The 19,655-nt window shown below is 41.7% G+C and overlaps 1 protein-coding gene across 1 annotated transcript in view; it reads right to left on the bottom strand.

Annotated features, from left to right (window-relative positions):
* CFAP61 (cilia and flagella associated protein 61) overlaps positions 1 to 19,655 on the bottom strand; it is a 249,891-nt gene that overhangs the window by 201,125 nt on the left and 29,111 nt on the right. The window contains exon 8 of the mRNA XM_060119879.1: positions 6,603 to 6,762. Within this exon, the coding sequence (XP_059975862.1) occupies positions 6,603 to 6,762 (160 nt within the window). The remainder of the gene's footprint in view (positions 1 to 6,602; positions 6,763 to 19,655) is intronic.

Genomic DNA, 19,655 nt, shown 5'->3' with positions numbered 1-19,655 from the left:
AAGAGTGGCTAAAGTTTTAGAAGAACGCAATTTTGTTACCTTCATATACTAAAAAGACATTTGATGGTTAAAAAAAAAGATGAAATTTAAATTGTGACAAATATGAGTCAGTATATCAGGCTTTCATGAGCATTAAGTAGAAGGGACCTTGTTGCCATGATCGGCATTATTACCATACAGCCTTGACCACAGGGCTCCAGAGAACCGCTAACACAGGATTCTAGGTGTTACACATTGAATCGTGTCCCCACAAAACTCGTGTTTAACCCCCACCCCCTGATACCTCAGAACGTGACTAAATTTGGAGAAAGGGCCTTTAAAGAGATAAAGTGATATGAGGTCAGATGGCTGGGCCCTTAAGCCAATGTGACTGGTGTCCTTATAAGAAGAGGAGATTAGGACACAGACAGGAACAAAAGGGAAAACCACGTGAAGACACAAGGAAAAGAATCTACAAGCCATGGAGAGAGACCTCAGAAAAAACCAACCCTGCTGACACCTTGATCTCAGATTTCTATATTTCCAGAACTGTGAGAAAATGAATTTATGTTGTTTAAGCCCCCTGGTCTGTGGTACTCTGCTAAAACAGCCTGAGCAAACGTATACAGAGTCCTAGTGGGTCACTAGTTCAATAACTACAGAACATACCAGGTGGTAAATACATGGTCTGAGAGATACAGAATGCAAACCTCTTGGCAGAAATACTGCTATGCTCTGTAGATGAGTGTTTCATCCACATTTGGAATCCAAGTTAAAAGAAGAATAAACTAAAACAGAAAGCCACCCAGGCATATAAAATCTAACCTTAGGAAGAGAGGCTAGAAGACCTGGGCTATCACTATTCGATAAATCAGACTTGGTTTAGCCGTTGTTTCTTAGCCCTGCCATCTTTGTTCCAGACATTTCCTCGCCCTGCAGAGGAGAGACCCTGAGGTAAGAAGCAAGTGTAAGTTCCATGAAAGAAATTTAAACAAGACACAAAGAAACATTTCCTGACAGCAAGAGTGATTTTCTTTCATTTAAAAGGCAACATTGCTATGATTTTGGATGGAGATGTTATGAAAATTATATTTCAAAGGGCCTTTTAACTGTAGAGTAAGGGACTTGCCTGGTGGCGCAGTGGTTAAGAATCCGCCTGCCAATGCAGGGGACACGGGTTCGAGCCCTGGTCTGGGAAGATCCCACGTGCCACAGAGCAACAAAGCCTGTGCGCCACAACTACTGAGCCTGCGCTCTAGAGCCCACGAACCACCACTACTGAGCCCGTGCGCCTAGAGCCTGCACTCTGCAACAAGAGAAGCCACCGCAATGAGAAGCCCTCACACCACAACAAAGAGTAGCCCCCGTTCATCACAACTAGAGAAAGCCCACGTGCAGCAACAAAGACCCAAGCAGCCAAGAATAAATAAATAAACTTAAAAAAATTTAAAAATAATAAAATAAAATAAATGTAGAGTAAGCAGCACTTTTCCTGGGCGGGTTGGTTATAAGGAGCTGCCTGGATATTCTTCGGGACGCCTATGATTCTGTTGTATGAAATTGTATTTCTCCCTGCCAAGGGCACGTCGAGGGCACAGAGACTCTGTGTGATGGGCCCCATGTACGTACTGAGATGCATCTTTCAGGGCTCTTTCAAAACCGAGACTCCCACTCCCCAGGTCACACCAGCCGACGTGACAAACAGAAGTTTTGTCTTTCACTTGCTTTCAGTTTTTTAATTTTAACTGGTAAATGTGTTGATGCCAATACAGCTGTGGAAATGCAGGCTGTGCCCTATTTTGCCTTTTGCATCATCAAGAAAATTGCCAGCTCACTCTGGTTCCAAAGTCTCTATTGTGATGATGCAGTCAACAAAAGACAGCCTGATTTGCAGTCGCTGGGCAGGGCCAGTGGTGGAGCCAACTGGAAAAACAAATATTGCCTTGAGCCATTGTATTGTCGCTGAAGGAAAATATTCATAAACTGCCAGCATACGGTCGCCGCTGCGTGTTCACTAAGCTTTCAGACTCTTGCCATTTGAGGGATCTTAGATTTCATTTAGTACAATCTCCCACACAAGCAGAAAGCCCTTTCCTGAGCAGCTATGACTCTTTATGAATTCTTCCAATATTTGGGGAACTTGCTACTTCTAAACTAGGTACTCCGCTTAATAAAAAATAAACGTTTACTAGATTTTCCTTATACTGGGAAAAAATCTGCATCCTTATGAGGCAGGAGATAGATGGGTTCCAGGCTGAGCAGCTGGAGTTTGTCCCCTGTGGACAGATACTCCAAGATAGAGATAATAGCAGGAGGCTAATAGGAGAGGCTGAGCCCCACCCAGATAAGAGATAGGGACCACATATTTCTCATTCTCAAGGTCAAGGAGACCTTCTGGACTATACATGTGCAGAAAGCCTCCTTGGAGGTCAAAAGGGGAGTGATATCAACCTACCCGTAGGCCTCTCCACTAGAATCCATCTTGACTAAGAGATGCGCATGCACATATGGGAGGACCCTGAGATAAACCAAATATGGACTCAGAACCAGGCAAAGCAAGATGATTGGCCAAAGGAAACTCAGGAGAAATGCCCCATGTAAGTGATTTAAACTACCACCCTCTCTCTTAGTCTGCCCGTGTGTCTATTCACACGTACTCTCTTTCCTCCTAATAAACGCTTTGTTTTACTACTTTCCATCTTTGTGGGAATTCATTTCTGCAAAGCCGAAGGGGCGGGGCCTTGTCACTGGATATTGGTCTAGTGGCTAGGATTCAGCGCTCTCACTGCTGTGGCCCAAACTTGATTCCCGGTCAGGGAACCGAAATCCTGCTTCAAGCCGCTGCAGGCCGAGGCCACCCGAGATCACTTTGACTTTGTTCACATTGGTTCTAGTTTAGTCCCAAGGTTTACTAGATAAAAACCCAAATTTACAAGTGTGTGTAATAATTTGTATATGAAGAATAGGTGACTAAAAAAATGGGATCACTTAAAAATTATTCAAGTAAAATGCAAAATGAATGTGTATGGTTACACTTTTTAGATCCAATAGAAACTTCTGATACGGCTGAAATGATGAGACAGCAAGCCAATCACAATGTGTGCAGTAGCTAAAGAAGGGGGACCACTGTGTGAGCTCAGGAATGTCGAGCTGTGACATTGTTATTCCGCTTGGAAGGGTGGAGGTTCATGTGAAATTGCAAGTCTCATGGCTGGTGGGAAAAGAGCAGACCTTGAGTCCAGGATTTGAGAACAAGAGTTTATTTGGGAGGTGACTCCAGGAAGCACAGTAGGGTGGTAAGGAAGAGAGAACAGGAAAGGGAGGCAGCTAACAAAACACATGTCATCACACGGATCACCAGCTGGAGGTGATCCTGGAGGAACGTTGAGAAACAGCAAAAAACTTGTGTCTCAGAGCTATCCCACCCGAGGGGTGAGGGAGCTGGGGTATTTATACCCCAACTCCTGTCAGTTGTGTGTAAATAAATGTTTTCACAGCTGGTGGGAAAAGACTAGACCAGCTGTGTCTTGGGGTGTGTTCTCTCAGAGGCACAGTCTGAGTCAAGGATTCAAGCACAACTGGTTACTTGGGAGTTGGTGGAGATAGTAGCAGTGGGGGTGCAGGGACAAGAAATAGGGAAGCAGAGGTTGTTCCTGGGGTGTCAATGTCCTGGCACTTCCAGCCTGCCTCTGGAGCAGGGCAGAGTGGCCTCACACAGTTCTGGCAAATCCCACAGACACAGAGGTGGAGATTCCAGAAGTTGGAAGTTGTCCAAAGCACTCGCGTGCACGCGCATACACATAGACGTCACCTAGAACTCCTAAAAGTGATGTCATTAAATAACTCATTGAAGTGAAAAAATTGATCATGTATTTGTGTAGTAGACCCACCATTGGAGTTTTCAATCACAGCCATCCTAGATAAGAAGTCACCTTGCCAAGCCAAAGCCTCAGTTGGGTTCTGGGTCAGGCCCTGTTGAGCTGCAACACCTTTTGGGAGTGTGGGTAGGTGTCACCTTTTCTAGCTCTCCTACATCAAGTTATGAGGATAAAATGAGGTGATATATACAAAAAATACTTGGAAGAGCAAAAAACATAAACAAAATTGAAGGCATAGGACATTGAAACAAGCATTTTAGTTCATATTTTAGAGAAATTATATTTTCTTTAACTTGAGACTTTCATCAGAAAAAAAATGGAGAGCAGATCATAGGACATTTCAGATTTTCTGTGGAGCCTCATTCTTTGCTGCTGTTGATGGGAAGATCGCAGCAAAATGTGCTGATGACTCTTTTCTTAGATATAATGAGCTGCTGACGATTTGCGAATCCATCCCTGAGTTATTTGGAAGTCTACAATAGCGCTCCCTAGTGACAACTTCATAATCACCTTTGCATCAGTGAACATAAAGCTGGATTTTCAAAAATAAACAAGGCACACAAAATAACAAGAGAAGTTTTCCTATCTCCTTTACTTACCATCCTGTTCTAGATCAACTAATTTTAAGTAAAAATATTAAAGGTGGTAGAGAGAAGTAAGACTTCTTTCAGCTTCCATATCTCTGGGGCTTTTTGCTAGACAGAGGTACTAGATAGATTATGTGTGTTTTGAAGTCCAGGGTTCAGCCTAAATTTTGAATTTTGTCCCTGCCCATAAAGTTTCTAAGATAGGAACTTCCCAGTCATTCTATGTAACCTCAGAGCCACTCAGAAACACACTGGACAGGACTATATCTTTTCAATTTATTTTTAATAATGACAACAGTCACAGGGGGAGGAAAAACGACTTCAATTTTTTCAGAACTTACTCTGTGTTTGGCACACAGAGCTAAGGACATCATGTAGATTCTAACGTTTAATCTTCCCAACAACTCTTTGGGTTCGATACTATTTTTATCTCCATCTTAGACATGAGAAAACTGAGCCATAAAACTTATTTAATGCTGCCTTCAAGAAGAATTTATATTGTATTGATACACTCGAAAGTGACAATGATAACTTTTTGTTCAGGACTGTCTCATGCTGAAAAGTCCTTCAGAACTCTCCTGTGTCTCTGCTGAGAAGCAAGGGCAAGCCAGCCTTCACCATTAGACAATAAAGACCTCAAAAGCTCTCTTTCGGGACGAGCACTGTCATCAGTACAAAAGGGAACCACCTCTCCAGCTGCAGCTCTGCAAGCTCTTTGTAACGACTGTGCACATTCAGACGAGCTCCCTGCACTTGGTTTCCCGTCCAGCGGATAAGGTCTGCCAAACCCACACCTGCCGTTGTTTAGATCAACAAGTCTTCTGCTTGTCAATCGTGTCCCCAACACGCTCCTCTTCCTGTTTTTTGAACAGTCTTGGTATAATCTCTTTCAGACACAAGAAAGCAGAGTAATTCAAAATGCCCTGATTTTAACCTGGGAAGACTCAACTAGGTGAAAGGCCAATCACAAAGTAATAATAATGACCACTCGAGATGATGGTCCATGCTGACTGAGTGCTAACTTTGCCCGAGACACTGAATAAAGCCCTGGACGAGAGTGATCTCGGCGAGACCCCACGTGGGAGGTATTACTATAATCCCTATTTTACGAATGAGGAAACCCACGTTTGGAGAAGTGAATTTACACACTCTCCTTGCATCTGCCTGATTTAAGAACCAAAACACTTAACCTCAAAGATACTCATGGATGCAGGAAGACCTCATTAAATTAAAATACCAAAGTTTGAGATGACCTAGTTTCACTTAGTGAAAATCCTAATACAGACATTATTTTAGAATCAGTGCAAGTACTGACTACTTGCAATAGACCTGTATTACATAATAATTTGTTGAAGACATAAACACAGAAGCTCTAACTGCTGGGATTAAAACTTAAAGGCATATATGAAAAAGAATATATATGTATATATATACACATATATGTATAACTGAATATATATGTATATGTATAACTGAATCACTTTGCTGTACACCTGAAACTAACACAACATTGTAAATCAGTTATATATTTCAATTTTAAGAAAATTTAAAAAAGAAAAAACTTAATATAATTTTTCGAGTTCTTGACTTGAAAAATTCACTCATCATATTCAAGTTTTTTTTTTTTTTTTTTTTTTTGCGGTACACGGGCCTCTCACTGTTGTGGCCGCTCCTGCCCCGGAGCACAGGCTCTGGACGCGCAGGCTCAGCGGCCATGGCTCACGGGCCCAGCCGCTCTGCGGCATGTGGGATCTTCCCGGACCGGGGCACGAACCTGTGTCCCTTGCATCGGCAGGCGGACTCTCAAGCACTGCACCACCAGGGAAGCCCCATATTCAGGTTTTGTGTTGTATGTGTGTGTCTGAGTAAAATCCTGAAATGTTATCAATTATTTCCCCACAGCTTATCTCTAACAATGAACATCCTGAAGGTAGATGTTCTGAATTCAGGAAACCTTCAGTGGCAAGGCCACAGTGCACCCTTGACTCCCTGTGCTCACAGATACATGCACAAGGATGAGATGGACCAGGAACTACTCCTGAAAGGGGACTGGAGACGGAGCTATAGTAGGTGCCACCTAGTTCCAGCACTTAGCCAAGAGCACAGCACAGCATGTAAAGCTTGAATTCCTGACACTCTCCTGTGATGGCCACTGTACCTGAACTTCCTTGAACGCTTAGCTCTTGGGGTGGCTCCAGGACGTCATCGGGATGCGGGGTGCAGAGTCCGTGGAAGGGCCCCAAGTCAAAGCACTCATGCAGGAGCTGCATGTTCACTCTCGAGCACACGCTCATGAACCCGACGGCTACACCTTCCACCTGAAATGTCCAAAACATCTCATGACTGTCCGACCTCAGGTGAATGCTCATCATGAAACTCCCAGGAGCCCCAGCCCATGGGCACCCGGAGATGTCTGAGAGAGGGAGCAGCCCTAGTGTCCAGAGCAATGCACGGCATACAGGACAGGCTCAAAAAACGATGCCGAGGATGACCACTGTGGGCAATCCCAGAGGTGGGTATATAACTTAGGGAGGCCACCAGGATGTTCTTTAGGGAAAACTCTTTGGAACTTTGCCCAGACAATGCCCCTGCCTGCCCCATATCCTTTTATTTCCCCACTGCAAGCCCAGCCCTCCCATCCACTCTCCTCCCCTCCAAAATGCAGTTCTCAGGAAGACTGGCCATTTTTCCAGTGGCCATCTGGTTGACCCCCCGTTCAGAGAAAGTTCATGGTCATTGCTCCTCATCAGGTAGGAAGGCTTCTATTTTCTTAAACTCATTTATTTGTTTGATTGGATGGTCTCATGGGGAGGAGATGTGAGGAAGGAGGTTTGGTGGGAAGCTTTGAGTGAAATAAACTCATTGCACCTGTTCACCAGATGTGTCTGACCTACAACTGTATCACCTCCCAGCACCCTACCTAATTCTGAACCTCTTGCATTGGCCCTCATCATTTTAGGTCTTTGATGAGGAATACATAAGTGGGAAGATGAGGGTGACAGTGTGACATAATATTCGGTCTTCATCCCTCACTCCTGGCACAAAGCTCCTAAAACACTTGTAATTTTCTGAGAGGAGCAGCTTTTGTTTTTCATAATTAAGTCCCTTTCAATCACACCTGAGTTTACACTAAAGAGGTGACTTTCGGAGCATGGGAGCTAGTTACCAGAGGAATCAACCTTGTGATTAGAGGGTTGGAACTTTCAGCCCCGTCCCCTCGACCTCTGGGAAGGGGAACAGGGCTGGAGATTGAGTTCAACCACCAGTGCCCAATGATTTAATCAGTTGTTCATGGAACCACCAGAGAAACCCCTAAATGATGGGGTTCGGGATCTTCCGGGCTGGTGAACACACTGAGGTGCTGGGTGGCAGTGAGCCCAGAGAAGGCATGGAAGCTCCCCACCCCCGTCCTCCCCACTTCCCCCCAAGCACTTCTTCCATTTGGGCTGTTCCTGAATTGTATCCTTTACAACGAATCGATGATGGCAAGTAAACTGTTCTCCTGGGTTCTGAGAGCCCTTTCCAGCAGATTGCCACACCCGAGGAGGGGGTCGTGGGAAACACTGATTTATAGTCAGTCCGTTGAAAGTACAGGTGACAACCTGGGTCTTGTGACTGGCATCTGACAGGGGCAGGGGACAGTCTTGTGGGCCTGAGTCCTTAAACTGTAGGGCCTGCGCTAAGTCTGGGCAGTGGCAGAAGTGAATCAAACTGCAGGACACCCAGCTGGTATCTAGGAAGCTGGACAGTTGGCTGGTATGGGAAAAGTGCAACACATTTGGGGTCATAGTATTGCGAGTAGAGGAAACAACTTATCTTTTTGTGAGTAACTAGCTGAGCTGAGCCTATTACTGGTACTGAAATATTATAAATTAACAACGAATTTTAATTCTATCAAATTTTAATACCACATTGAGAGATGACTGTGATTGAAATTCTTTATTATGTTCCATCGGTAATTCTGTATTTCATTCTTCTCTGCAAGGAAAGCATTTAGAATTTTAAAAGAGGCGAGAAAGAATGCAGAGTTCTTAGGTTAACTAATCTTATTTGGTGGAAATTATTTTGCGATATGTACATAAATCAAAATGTTAGGTTGGACACAAACTTATACAATGTTATGTGTCAATTATATCTCAATAAAACTGGGAAAAAAGGAAAATAAATAAATTTCACATAAATAATTCCTTTGATCATTATGTGGGCTTTAAGCAAATTCTGGTGACTGATTTGACTCTGACAGCTCTTATAAGAAACCAGCATTTACTGGGCGGGTGCGATCCCACCAGAATTCAGACTTTATTTCTCGAGACAGCCATTCCATCCAGGAAGCAGAATGCAACAGGACTTCCCTGGTGGCGCAGTGGTTAAAAATCTGCCTGCCAATGCAGGGGATATGGGTTCAATCCCTGGTCCGGGAAGATCCCACATGCCGCGAAGCAACTAAGCCTATGTGCCACAACTACTGAACCTGCACTCTTGAGCCCACGAGCAACAACTACTGAGCCTGTGCGCCACAACTACTGAAGCCTGCGCACCACAACTACTGAAGCCTGCGCACCTAGAGCCTGTGCTCTGCAACAAGAGAAGCCACCGCAGTGAGAAGCCCGTGCTCTGCAACGAAGAGTAGCCCCCGCTCGTCGCAACTAGAGAAAGTCCATGTGCAGCAACGAAGACCCAACACAGCCAAAAATAAATAATAAATTAAAAAAAAAACTCAACAATCATCAGCATTCCCTGTTCCTAAGAAGGCAGCATCATTCCATAAATGCCCAGTCAGAGAAAATGGTTAATAGTTTAACTTCCTAAAGTAGAGAAAGAAGCTACAACACTCCTTTAAACAACAGAGAAAAAAATTAGGTATTAAACTGTTTGTTCTCAAATGTTCTCTTCTGGTTTAAAACCACTTGTTCCCAAAGATGTGTTTGAAAAGTAAAGACTCCCTGTACTTTCTCCAAAATACTGAAATACAAAAAGAATTTTTAAAAATTATTTTTTTCCATGCATATTCTTTTCTTTACACGCTTCCCAAAATACTAGCTGTAAAAGGCTGGATTTACACAGCAGTTTTATAAAGCCATCGACACTTTAATAAAAGTCCAAAATACACATTTTAATTTTTTTCCCAAATAACAAGTGATCGTTTGTCTTGTTTGCACGCTTGAACAAAGGCTGCATAGCCACAGTTGTCTGGCTTCTCTGTAATTTTAGGCCCAAGACTCAGCAGACGCTGATTAACCAATCCCTCTACCATATGTGCAGAGAGAGCCAGCCAGCCTCCCTCTCGGCAGGGAAAATTGGCATCCATCTTGGTTCACATGGAGATGTCCTTCTCATCTACAGCCACACTGGCGTGATGCAACTTCCATGGCCTGAAATACCTTTTGCTGGCTTCATGGCGAGCTGCATGTGCATGATAAGAATGTATTATTTATAAGACCGCTGTTAGTAATGAGCTATTACACTAATGGCTCGTCATGTTTGGAATTTGATTTCAAATGGCATGGATCACACATTCTGATGAAAATGAGAAAAACACGTTTCACCGTTAGGAACAAAGATTTCACGTTCTCCAATTCTACAACCTGTTATATTCCCATCTTTCATCTCGGGACTGTGACAATTCACAAAAGTTAAGAATGAAGGACTCAGCAGAGCGAGGATGTATTGAGGAAGTGTCCGCTGTTTCCTTTGGGTTTCTTTGGGATGACTTCTGATTTGAGAAACACTGTTCTTAAATATGAATTTGTGGGAGTATTCAAATGCATCTGTGTGTGTGTGTGTGTGTGTGTGTGTGTGTGTGTTCTGGAAAAATAAATTGATTTGATGGACTTTTTTTTCTTACTTGTACAGCGAAAAGGCACTGATTGCTGGCTGCTGTCTGTCTTCCAGGTAACCAATACTTTCCACCACAAAGATGCCTTTAATTATCTCACACTGGAGAGCAAACTGGGAGTTTGTTGTAGTCCTTGGTTTTCCCTGAGGATCCATATGATGATGCATAAGGCTCAGATCGCTATAAACCACGTGTGCAGTGGCCGCGCCGTCACAAGCAGGACCATTTATAGGCCCGTGTGCACTGCATCATTCATGCTTCCATCTAAAAAGCCCGACGTCACCCACCCCTTCTGGGTGCCCTCATTGTGACCACTTCCAGCTCTGATCCTTCCTGCCTGATGTCAAAGGCATGGCTGGGCTGGCAGGCTCTGCCCCAGTGCCTCCTCGGACCGCTACTGCCCACGCCGCAGATGCTGCCAAGGCAGACGCTCTGCCCATCTGTCTCTAGGAGCTGCCCTTGGCCTCCAACCACCTTGCCCTGAAATCGCAGTTTGGAGTAAACACCAGATGTCAAGGTCAGCCAGGATAAAGTTATGAAAAGCAACTTGCAGCAAAGTGATGACTCAGACCTCCTCCGAAGTTGCGATTAAGTCAAAGAAAGTGCTCGCAGTTAAAAACCTTTAGTTGAGGGCCCCCCAACGGTGCAGACATGGCTCTCAGGGCATCCACATCCCTGGCCTGTGACTGCCATGGATGGGTTTTGGAAGGGACAGGCTTGGTGTACTATGTCCCGTTATCTCTGGTCACCTAAAAGTATAGTGTGCTGGTTAATGCCTAATCGGCATTGTAGGGAAAAGCTTATTTGTGACATTTGCCAATTTCTGTGGTGTAAATATTCCCGTTGCAGCCCATTGTAAGCTCTTGGTGTGATGTCACTGAGTAGAGAATTGGGAGAAGATGCGCAGTAGCCGTAGTTACAGTATTTCCACTCTGCAGAGACCACAGATATAAATGACCCCAAGAGGACAAATAAGAGTAAAACAATTAAAAAGTAATGAATTTTGAGGATTTATTAATTTTGTTTTTAGTATAATTTACTACAGTGTTAGTTGATATAACTTAATTTTTGACAATGGCTGTGTTTAACAAGCAGCTTGCAAAGTTCCTAAAGATTTAGCAACTGGCTCTCGTGAGCCAAGGTGAGCGAGCTCCAGCATACTGCTGCCAAAAGGCAGGTCTGAGGAAGCCCAGGTGGTTGGGAGGAGGGTCCTGGCAGGTAGGTGGTAGGGTGGTGACTGCACTAATCTTGAACCCAAAAAGGCTTAAGACACCTGATAGGGCTTGGTGAAGACCAGTGTTTCACTCCCAGATCCTAGGCTGGTTTGCTCACTGTTGACAGGTCCTGCTCCTGCCCTTCCATTTAAGGTTGAGGCCTGTGGTCACATCTCCATGGGACATGCAATCTCTGATGTCTGAGGCAGCACGGCCTCTCAGAGATCAGGCTGAACCCCGTCTGTGTCTTTGGAGACACCAAAGGATCCCTGCGGGGTTGGGACTGCAATTTTCAGCCTACAACTTTCCCCTGATATTTACACACACTGGAAGTTTGTAACACATGACAAGAGAGGGAAGGAACTGAGGGAAGAGGTCACTGCAGCTGCTCTTCACAAGAACTAACTCAAGAGATTTGGGTTCAAACTCTCACCTTGAAACCAAAGAATTAAAAGCCTTCTCCAGAGTGAGGTCAGCATCATGGTGGCATAAGACATCCCTTACTTTTGTCCCCTGCTCAACGGCATCCATCCATGAACAGAAGTGCCTTTGAAGGAGCTGTGGGATCCAGCACCATCCACCAAGGGGCCCGGGAGGAGTCTTGCCAACTTTTGCATCAGGAAATAGGCAGACAGACCTCGGTCACAGCTGTGGACCCTGCAGAGGCCGCTGAACTGGCTCTAGCCTCTCTCAGCCTCAGTCCAGGAGTCCCTGAGAACAGTGACTTAGATGATCACTCATGGATGAGAGAGCCTTTGATGAAGTTCAGGTTTCCCGAGGAGAAGTTTCAGCTCCATTGGAGCAAAAAAAATACCAGTTTGGATGCCCTGGAGTGGGTAAGACAGACAGTCTGCCTTTCCCCACAACACCCATCCTCCAAGGCAGCACAGCTTAGGGCCAAGATTTATCCCCCTAATTTATCCCATGGCAGGTAAGGGGGAGACTGTGTAAGTGAGCACCTGGCTTCCCTAGCTATGCAGGATGCTGCCAGAGGGGCTCATTCCCCTCTTGCCAGATCCAGAGTACTAAATTGGGAGTTCACAACTGGGGGGTGGAAGGAGTCTGGGACAGCAGCAGGTGGGACCCCCCAGAGGACATTAACAGGCATCATGGATTCTATCAAGAAGCCCACCCACGAGCTACTGGGAATATTTCACCCATGGATCCTGCCCACGAGCACCCCCAGTGCTCCACATGCCTTATGCATGCACCAGCCCACCTTGTGGCAGCTCCCCGTGTATACTCCTAACGGTGCCATGAGCAGACTTTGGCAGATGGCTAAGGAGCATATGGAGAAAGTCGGCCCAATCTGTGGGCCAGGAAGAGACCACAAATTTGAGCTGTACTGCCACCTTTGGGAATACAGAAGCACTTGACCTGGTGCTTTGCAGGGTCCAGAGAAGACACAGAAGCTTAAGAATTCTGCCACAAGAGAGAGCAAGAAGCATGGAGCAGGAATACCCACAGAAGGTCTGAGGAAGCCTCAGAATCTCTAGCAGAGCTGAGAGAAGTTATTTCTCCTCCAAAGACCAGAGGAGGTGACTGCCATTCAAATGTGAAGACATCAATGAAAAACTCAACGACCATGAAAAATCAAGGAAGTATGACACCACCAAAGGGTCACAATAATCTTCTGGTAACTGAACCCAAAGGCAAGAGTAAATGGTAAATCTCCAATTTACCAGATAAAGAATTCAAAATAGCTGTGTTAAGGACTCAGTGAGCTACAAGAAAACAAAGACAATTCAGCAAAATCAGGAAAACAACACACAAACAAAATGAGAAGTTGAACAAAGAGAGCGAAACCATAAAAAGAACCAACCAGAAATTCTGGAGCTGAAGAATCAACAAATGACATGAAAATGCAACAGAGAGCATCAACAGCAGACTTGATCAATCAGAAGAAAGAATCAATGAGATTGAATACAGGAACTTTAAAAGTATCAAGTCAGAGGAGAACATAGTAAAAAGAATGAAAAGGGTCATAGGATGGTATCCTATGATTTATAGGATACCATCCAAAGGACCAATTTGTGAATCACCAGAGTTCCAAAATGAGAAGAGAGGGAGAAGGGGGCAGAGAGTTTATATAAAGAGATAATGGCCAAGAATATCCCAAATCTGGGGAGAGATATAGATATCCAAGTTCACGAAGTTCATTGGTCACCAAATAAAATCAACTTAAAGAGATCCTCTCAAAGACACGTTATCATAAAACTCAAAAATCAGAGACAAGAGGAGAATCTTAAAAGCAGTGGGAGAAAAACATCTTGGGACTTACAAGGTAACCCCCCATAACACTGTCAGCAGATTTCTCAGCAGAAACCTTATAGACCAGGAGTTAGCAGGATGATATATTCAAAGCACTGACAGAAAAAACCTGCTAACCAAGAATACTTTACTCAGCAAAGCTGTCCTTCAGAAATTAAGGAGAAAGACTTTCGGAGACAGACAAAAGCTGAGGAAATTCATCATGACTAGACCTGCCCTACAAGAAATTCTTAAAGGAGTTCTTCAAGATGAAATGAAAGGATGCTAATTAATAACATGAAAATATATAAAAATATACAACACAACAGTAAAGGTAAGTATATAGTCAAGTTCAGGATATCCTAAAACTTAAATATGGTGAAGCATTAACCATGTAACTCTAATGTAGGTATTAAAGGACAAGAATTTTAATATTTTAATAATTATAGCTACAATAATTTAGTAATGAATATGTAATATAAAAAGAGATAAATTGTGACATTGATAACATAACAGAGGAAGTAAAAGGGTAAAATTTTTGTGTGCAATTGAAATTAAGTCTTTAGTGTAAAATAGACGGTTATATCTGTAAGATGTTTTATGTAAGCCTCAATGGTAACCACACAGCAAACATCTACAGTAGATTCACAAAAGATAAAGAAAAAGGAATCAAACCATCTCGTTACAGAAAATCATCAATTCATAAAGGAAGGCAGCAAGAAAGGAATAAAGGAACAAGGGTACTACAAAACAGCCAGAACACAATAAGATGGCATTAGTAAGTCCTTACCTATAATTACTCTAAATGTAAATGAGTTTTATTCTCCAATCAAAATATACAGAGTGGCTAGATGGATAAAAAGCAAGACCCAACAATACACTGCCTACAAGAGACTCACTTCAGCTTTAAGGACACATATAGGTTCGAAGTGAAGAGGTGGAAAAAATATTCCACGCAAATGGAAACAAGAAGAGAACAGGGGTAGCTGTGCTTATACCAGACAAAACAGACTAAGCCAAAAACACTAACAAGAGACAAAGAAGGTTATTATATAATGATAAAGGGGTCAATTCATCAAGAAGATATAACAATCATAAATATATATACAGTCAACATTGGAGCACCTAAATATATTAAGCAAATACTAACAGGTATAAAGGGAGAAATAGACAACAGGACAATAATAGCAGGGGACTTCAATACCTTACTTGCAACAATGGATAGACCATCCAGAGAGAAAATGAACAAGAAAATGTTAGACTTGATTCATACTTTAGATAAAATCAACCTAACAGACGTGTAGAGAACATCCCATTCAAGAGCAGCAGAGTACAAATTCTTCTCAAGAACACATGGAACATTTTCCATGATACATCATATGATAGATCACAAAATGAGTCTTAACAAATTTAAGAATATTTAAATCATACCAAGTATTTTTCCCAACTACAATGGTATTAAACTAGAAATCAATAACAGGAGGAAAGCTGAAAAATTCACAGTATGTGGAAATTTTAAAATACACTCCTGAAAGACCACAAGGTCAAAGAAGAAACCAAAAGGGAAATCAAAAAATATCTTGAAACAAGCAAAAATGGAAATACAATAAACCAATTTGGGGATGCTGCAAAAGCAGTTCTAAGAGGTAAGTTTATAGTGGTAAATGCCTACATTGAGAAAAAAGGAAGATCTCAGTAAACAACCTAACTGTATGCCTCAAAGATCTAGAAAAAGAAGAACAAATTAAGCCCAAAGTTAGCAGAAGGAAGAAGACAACAAAGATCAGAGCAGAAATAAATGAAACAGAGACCAGAAAAATAATAGAAAAGATCAGCAAAACTAGGAGCTGTTTTTTAAAAAGGTAAACAAAATTGACAACCTGTTAGCTAGACTAAGAAAAAGAGAGAAGACTGAAATAAAATCAGAAAGGCAAGAGTAGACATTACAACTGATTCCATAAATACAAAGGGTAAAACATTACTAAGAAAAATTATATACCAACAAATTGGATAACCTAGAAGAAACAGATAAATTCCTAGAAATAGACAAGCTACCTAGACCGAATTATGAAGAAATAGAAAATATGAACAGACAAATAACAAGCAAGGAGATTGAATCAGTAATCAAAAACTTCCCAATAAAGAAAAGCCCAGGATCAGAGGGTTTCACTGGTGAATTCTAGCGAATATTTAAGGAAGAATTTATGCCAATCCTTCTTGAACTCCTCCAGAAAATTAAGGAGGAGGGAACATTCCTATCTCATTTTATAAGGCAAGCATTACCCTGATATCAAAGCCAAATAAGAACATTACAAGAAAAGAAAACTACAGATAAATATCCCTGATAAATACAGATGCAAAAATTCTCAACAAAATATTGATATTAGCAAACTGAATTCAACAGCACATTAAAAGGATCATACACCATGATCAAGCAGTACTTATCCCTGGGATGCAAGGAGGTTCGATACATGCAAATCAATAAATGTGATACACCACATTAATAGAGTGAAAGATTAAAATCATATGATCATCTCAATAGATGTAGAAAAAGCATTTGACAAAATATAACATCCTTTCATGATTAAAATGCTCAACAAATTGGGTACAGAAGAAACATACTTCAACATAACAAAGGCCAATAATAACAAGCCCGCAGCTATCGTCATACTCAGTGGTGCAAGATTGAAAGCTCTTCCTCCAATCAGGAACAAGACGAGGGTGCTCACTCTCACCATTCCTCTTCACCAAAGTACTAGAATCCTAGCCAGAGAAATCAGGCAAGGAAAAGAAATAAACTGCATCCAAATCAGAAAAGAACAAGCAAAATTGTCTTTGTTTGTAGATGATATGATCTCACATACAGAAAATCCTAGAGACTCTACCCAAACACTGTTAAAACTAATCAACAAATTCAGTAAGGTTGTAGGACGCAAAATCAACACACAGAAATCAGTTGCATTTCTATACACTAGAAATACAATCTCTGAAAAAGAAATACCGAAAACAGTCCCATTCACAATAGCATCAAAAACAATAAAATACCTAGGAATAAATTTAACTAAGGAGGTGAAAGATCTGTACACTGAAAACTATAAGACTTTGATGAAAAAAAATGAAGACAGAAATAGAAAAATACCCTGTGTTCATGGACCAGAAGAATTATATGCTGTCAAAATGTCCATACTGCCCAAAGCCATCCATAGATTCAATTAATCCCTATCAAAATTCCAAAGGCATTTTCATGGAAACAGAAAAAAAAATCATAAAATTTGTATGGAACAACAAAAGGCCCCCAAAAGCCAAAGCAACATTGAGAAAGAAAAACAAAGCCAGAGGCATCACACTTCTGATTTCAAGCAATATTACAAAGCTATGGTAATCAAAACAGTACATGGGGGCTTCCTTGGTGACTCAGTGGTTGAGAATCCACCAGCCAATGCAGGGGACATGGGTTCGATCCCTGGTCTGGGAAGATCCCACGTGCCACGGAGCAACTAAGCCCATAAGCCACAACTACTGAGCCTGCGCTCTAGAGCCCACGAGCCCCAGCTTCTGAGCCCGTGTGCCACAACTACTGAAGGCTATGCACCTAGAGCCCATGCTCCACAACAAGAGAAGCCACCACAATGAGAAGCCTGCACACCGCAATGAAGAGTAGCCCCCGCTCACCGCAACTAGAGAAAGCCTGCACGCAGCAATGAAGACCCAACGCAGCCAAAAAGAAATAAATTAAAAAAAAAAACCAGTATGCTACTGGCATAATAGACACATAGACCAATGTAACAGAATAGAGAGTCCAGAAATAAACTCCCACATTTACAGTCAACTAAAATTTGACAAGGGAGCCAAGAAGACTCAATGGAGAAAGGGTAGTCTCTTCAATAAATGGTGCTGGGAAAATGAGATAATCATACGGTGAAGAATGAAATTGTACCCTTATCTTATGCCACTGACAAAAATGAATTGGACATGGATTAAAGACTTAAACATAAGACCTGAAACTATAAAAGTCCTAGAAGAAAACATAGGGGAAAGCTTCTTGACATTAGTCTTGGCAACAATTTTTTTGATAAAACACCAAAAGCACAAGCAACAAAAGCAAAAATTAGTGAGACTATATCAAACAAAAAAACTTCTACACAGCAAAAGACACAACAAAATGAAAAGGCAACCTACAGAATGGGAGAAATTATTTGCAAATCATATATCTGATAAGAGGTTAATATCCAAAATATACAAAGAACCCATACAACTCAATAGCAAAAAAACACACAACCTAATTTTAAAATGGGCAGAGGAACTAAATAGACATTTTTCTAAGAAGACATCCAAATGGCTAACAGGTACATGAAAAGATGCTCAATATCACTAATCATCAGGGAAATGCAAATCAAAATCACAATAAGATTATCATCTCACACCTGTTAGAATGGTTATCATCAAAAGACAAGAAATGGGACTTCCCTGGTGGTTCAGTGGTTAAGACTCTGAGCTCCCAATGCAGGGGGTGCAGGTTCTATCCCTGTTTGGGGAACTAAGATCCCATGTGGTGCACAGTGCAGCCAAAAAAACAAAAAACAAAAAAACAAAAAAAACCACCAAAGACAAGAGATAACAAGTGTTGGCAAGGATGCAGGGAACTCTTGTGCACTGTTGGTGGGGATGTAAATTAGTGCAGACACTATGGAAAACAACATGGAGGTTCCTCAAAAAATCGAAAATAGAACTACCGTATGATTCAGCAATTCCACTTCTGGGTATATATCCAAAGGAAATGAAAACAGGGTATTGAAAAGATCTCTGCACTCCCATGTTTACTGCAGTATTATACACAATAGGCAAGATATGGAAACAACCTAAGTGGCCACCAACAGATGAATGGATAAAGAAGATGTGGTATGTATGTATGTATGTACATATGTATGTATACATATATATGTGCTCATATATGTAATGGATATTATTCAGCCATGAGAAAGAAGGAAATCCTGCCATTTGTGACAACAAGGATGGACTCTGAGGATATTATATTAAGTGAAATAAGTCAGACAGAGAAAAACAAATACTGTATGATACTGCTTTTATGTGGAATCTAAAAAAGTTGAACTCAAAGAAACAGAGAGTTGAATGGTGGCTATGAGGGGTTAGGTGCAGGGCAAAGGGGAGGTGTTGATCAAAGGATACAAATTTCCAGTTATAAGATGAATACGTTCTGGGTATCTAATGTAGAGCATGTTGATTTTAGCTAATAATATTCTATGATATACCTGGAAGTTGTTAAGATAGTAGACTTTAAATGTTTTCACCACAAAAGAAAATGGTAATTATGTGACATGATGGAGATGTTAGCTAATGCTATGGTGGTGATCATTTTGCAATATATAAGTGTGTCAAACTAACACATTGTACACCTTAATCTTATACCATGTTATATGTCAATTATATCTCAATAAAGCTGGAAAAATAAATAAATATAAAGGCCTTCTCAAAAAACAAAGACCTGACAAAACTGAATAGGTACAGTTGGATCATTAAAAGCCCTTATTTGGGTCTGTATGAATCATTTTAATTATCAGTAGTTTTTGTCTCATCGTGTAAGACATGGTTTTTCAAAATGGTGCTGCTGGGCCCAAATATTTCCTGACCCTTCCTTCTGTCACCAGCCTGGAGCTAAAGGTCAAATGACAATATTTGAAAGCAAGTCCTTAAAAGACAATGCAGAAACCTAACTATGAAAGAATAAAAATGTAGCTGAAATGTAGAAGAAACAGCTATCATGGACTAGTGTATCAGAATCTAATTTTCAGGGCCAGTTCTCACCTTAAGAAACTAACGCCCATGTATATCTAAATTAATCCTGTTCTTCACCTGATGTGTTTTCCATCATGTAGATAAATGTTTTACCACC

Source organism: Mesoplodon densirostris, chromosome 16 (genome assembly GCF_025265405.1).
Source record: "Mesoplodon densirostris isolate mMesDen1 chromosome 16, mMesDen1 primary haplotype, whole genome shotgun sequence".
NCBI lineage: Eukaryota > Metazoa > Chordata > Mammalia > Artiodactyla > Ziphiidae > Mesoplodon > Mesoplodon densirostris.
Note: the sequence above shows the minus strand (reverse complement) of the source record. Positions and strands in the feature narration are given on the sequence as shown.